Below are 4,460 nucleotides of genomic sequence, written 5' to 3'. Positions count from 1 at the left end.
GGTACAGTAAAGAAACCACCCAAAGAGTACCTATCAATCTATTTGTCTATTGATCTCTCATCCATCTGTCTCTATATTCTGTCGCCTACATAACTTTCATACAGATATACATGGTTATGAAAATATGTTATTCCTTACAGAAACTTACAACAATTGCTAGAAAGAATTTTTAAAGCTACTAAGTATAAGGAAAGGAAATGCATGTGTCACTTTGTCAGATGGCATGAGCCTTAGACTATTGACATCACAGTGGTCCTACAGCCTTCCTACTCCTGAACACCAAACTGGTGACTGCCTTTGGTAGACAAACCACTGAAGTCTGAGGGCTCTGTAGTAGTTAGGCTGTAGGACCACTGTGATGTCAATAGTCTAAGGCTCATGCCATCTGACAAAGTGGTTTGTCTACCAAAGGCAGTCACCAGTTTGGTGTTCAGGAGTAGGAAGGCAAAATAAAATTTCAAGTCCGTCTGTTTAGTATCCTGCTTGTTCTTTGACTATCTGTGTTTATTGTCTTGCCTGTTCCTTGACTATTTGCATCTATTGTATAGCTAGTTCCTCAACCTAAAAATGACCTTAAGATTTGCATGTATAATGATATAAAAGCAAAAAGATGAGGCGGAGGGATAGGATAGGGGGCTAAGGGGGAAGGGGGAATGGGGAAAGGGGATAACATTTGAAATGTAAATAAATAAAATATCAAATAAAAACCTTTTTCAGTGAAAGAGGAAGAAAGACTAAAAAATTCAAGTCTATTAAAAGGTTCTCCCAGGCTGCCCAGAAAAGGTATTTTTAAAACTAATTAGATTCTCATGATAGACTAATCATATCAGGTAATGTTCTGTCTTCATTCCTACAGATCATATGAGCTAACTCTCAAGTCAGCAATAGTTTCTTGAAAAGGTAGTTGTTGTAGGAATATTCACTACCAGTTTATACAGGCAAAATCTAATAATTTGCTGGTTTTCTTCAGATTGTTATAATTTCTAACACATATTGTGTTCTTTGGAATCTTTCTAAGGATTTGATGATTAATTCAGACAGAGAGGAACTACTTTCCAGATATGTTCATTTGCTTTCAATTTTTCTTATCATGAGATGAGTTGGTATTTTTTTCATATCTTTACATTATTGTTTGAAGTGTGTAACAGTAACGGTTGGTGAGTGTATCTCTGACATTTTGATCCACTGGAATCCTAAATGCTTGCTTTTTTTGTTTTTTTGTTTTTCGAGACAGGATTTCTCTGTGTAGCCCTGGCTGTCCTGGAACTCACTCTGTAGACCAGGCTGTTCTCGAACTCAGAAATCTGCCTTCCTCTGCCTCCCAAGTGCTGGGATTAAAGGCGTGCGCCACCACTGCCCGGCACCTAAATGCTTTCTGATTAGAAGATATGATGCCTCTGTACATATTTTTTGAAAGATGTAACATGTTTCTGCCAGAATTATATTCCCTTAAAGAAAATATATATCATAAATATACCATTTGTTTGAGCAGGTCACAGTAAAGAAACCAGCAGAAGATTTGCCAATACAGTATTACAGGGAAGAATTTTATTAGAGAAAACAGAGGAAACATGTTCAGAGGCAGGTGGAAGAGTTCTGAGTAGAGAGAAAAAAGAAACAGATTTGCCATGGCCAAGGAAGGGTAATAGAGAAGGAAGAATGTCAGGAGAGAAAACTGGGGATAACTTGAATAGGAGAAACTTTGCATTCATAAAGATGGAGAAGGGGACTCTGTAGTTAGCATAGCACAGGAAATGGAGAGGTTTGGAGAGGTACAGAAATCTAGGCGGGGACTTTAAAATGTACAAGTATTTTTACTTCCCAGAATCCATGTTGATATCCTTACAGGAGCCACAGGCAAGAAGCAATGGAAATGACCCCTTATTCTGGACAAGACCAACTTTACAAACATTTTTTGAAAGCTGGAGGGTTTGTTTGATTGTTTGTTTAGCTAATTTGACAGAGATCTAGTTTATTATAACAGTTTAGACAGCTCAACTGAACATCAGGATCACGAACGCAGAAGTCTTTGGCCTGAGTTGTTTAGATTAATAAAATTACACCTTCAGAAGACAATATACACCAGCTGTTCATTTCTAAGTTTTTACCATTCAAAACAGTTTGGAGAAGGGACAATCACTTTAAAACGAAATTTCTGAAGGAAACAGACATACAGGCCAATATAAGAAAGGACACATGTATAAAAAGCCATCTAAAATTTTTAACTATGGTTAGTTTTTAAATTTCTTACTATCCTTTCATTAGCATTTCATTTATGTTACAAGTTACAATTATTATATTTTTATTCATTTTTGAATCTCATACATGTGTACTCTATGTTAACTGTTATCATTATAAATGTTGCTATAATATTCCTCAGATATTTTCTTTCAATTTTATTAACTATGTTTTAATATCACGAACTCTTTAAAATTTAGTATGAACATTGGTCTTATATCTTATCCACTAAATCTTTTTCTGTTAGGTGGAGACCTGTACCAGGAGAATCTTATTTTTTTTCTATATGGAAACAACTTTTTAAGGAAAACATGGGAGAAATTCATAGAACCTTGCTTTGCCAAGGCCCGGTGGAAATTAGGAGCTACATCGAAAAGAAGAAAAGATATTTATCCTTATTTAATGATGTTTTGGTTGTGTCTAGCAACCTGTGAGTATATGTAACATGCATTCCTTACTATGAGAGGCTATACTTTAATTAGGCTTTTTTTGTACAAAAATAACCTATGTCCTTTTACTTCTTTTTCAAAAAAGATTATAATTTCTTCATTTTTTCATGATCACAACTTCTCTTTCCTCTACCATGGTTTAGGTTTGGTGGACACTCCCCTACATGTTTGTCAATTTGTTTTGACAAAAGTTTTAGACACAATTTAAAAAAAATAAGTTATGTAAGGTGCTCTCCTGCTACCAATGTGGTAAGTTTGGCTGTCAACCCTGATCAGTCACTGTAATCTCCCAGCATAGAAAATGGTAGTTAGTTTCTGACTGATGCAGGTCAAATGAAGTGAATGGCCTGGCAGCCTTTCAATCTGTCCATCCTTCTTGTCATTTCTACTCAACTCACCTTCAGTCTACAGATGGAAATACATTTTTAAAAAAAGATAGTTATCGACTCATTTGAATTAAAAACTTATATATACTGATAGTGTACCTTTTGAAATTCACTTTGATTTTTGAGAGTAAAGGAAACTTAGAATGACTGTTTTTCTTGAAAGGCCATCTTTTTTTCCCACTTCTGCTGTGTAGTGATAATAGGTAAAACTATTTTGAGAGTGTCATTCATATCATGGAAAGAGTACTATTAGCCTCATAGGAGATGATTGTCATTATTAGCATTTTCAAGGAAGATTATCTCTTATTAGACATATTGAAATTAGAGGTTTTAGGTTTAGGCATTTCTTCTGAATTATGGTTCATATATATGCATATGTGTGTATTATATGTACAATTAAATGTCTTGTGGTGGAAAGAAAATGTAAGTACAAATGTTTTGTATGATGAACAGGTGTGTTTGTATGTTTGTGTGTGAGTGTGTATGTGTATCCTTTACTAAATATTATATAATTGGCTTTAATTTTGACTGTTACATGTTATATTCCATAATGTGGAAAATCATTCTCTGTAGTATCATGTTTCAAAAACATCACACATTTGAAGTTTAGAAGGGCTTATATATACAACTTTTGAATCAGGGTTCATTTTTGTGTCATGTTGTTTCCTGAATCTGAGAGAGGCAGAGTCAGTATCTTCAGTTTTGGATCAACATATTACCTTAAGTGTCCAACAGAGAGTTACATACAAAATTTAAAACACACACACAGACACACACAGACACACACACACACACACACATAACACACAGAGTTAATATGCAGTCTATCATACAAAAATTGAACAGTCACAAATCTGGGAAGGATTCTGTCCAAAGATAGAAGAAAAAGAAGAGAGCAACAAAAAATATTAATGAAAAAACTTTGTGTATATGAATTTCTCAAAGGACAAACTCCATATAAAAGAAATGATGAAAATAGGAAAGTTATGCTTGCAAGATTATTATTTCTTAAAACACTTATATAAGATCAGAATGCTTGAAATAAAGACATATTGCTAATTATTTGTTTAAAATATTGGGATAAACACTCGTCTTTGTGTATGCTTGTATGGGATGTGCTTTGTACATTTGCTAAAGAAGCCATTGTAGTGAGCACATGTGACTTCCTAATATACAGAGAAGGACTTAGAAAATGAATTTTATTCAGTCAGACAATATTTCTATATTATTTATTTTAGAAAGATTATTAAATGTAATTAATTAAAATACACAATCTTAACTAATATTTTTGGTATGAAAATTAAGGAAATAAGCAAACTGTTTACTAAAAAACAAAACTAACAAAAGAAATCTTGAAACACCTGGCTTTCTAAAATTGCCATATATA

General features: G+C 33.7%; 1 protein-coding gene across 1 annotated transcript in view; it reads left to right on the top strand.

Moving 5' to 3' along the window:
* Positions 1–2,423: 2,423 nt before the first annotated feature.
* Positions 2,424–4,460, top strand: part of LOC114633118 (rho GTPase-activating protein 20-like) — a gene marked incomplete at its 3' end in the record, with an annotated part of 5,501 nt that continues 3,464 nt past the window's right edge. The window contains exon 1 of the mRNA XM_028781740.1: positions 2,424–2,668. Coding sequence (XP_028637573.1) covers positions 2,550–2,668 — 119 coding nt within the window. The remainder of the gene's footprint in view (positions 2,669–4,460) is intronic.

The sequence above is a fragment of the Grammomys surdaster genome, unplaced genomic scaffold, assembly GCF_004785775.1.
Source record: "Grammomys surdaster isolate TR1022 unplaced genomic scaffold, NIH_TR_1.0 528, whole genome shotgun sequence".
Lineage (NCBI taxonomy): Eukaryota > Metazoa > Chordata > Mammalia > Rodentia > Muridae > Grammomys > Grammomys surdaster.
The sequence above is the reverse complement of the archived record's forward strand: the minus strand, read 5'-3'. Positions and strand labels throughout refer to the sequence as shown.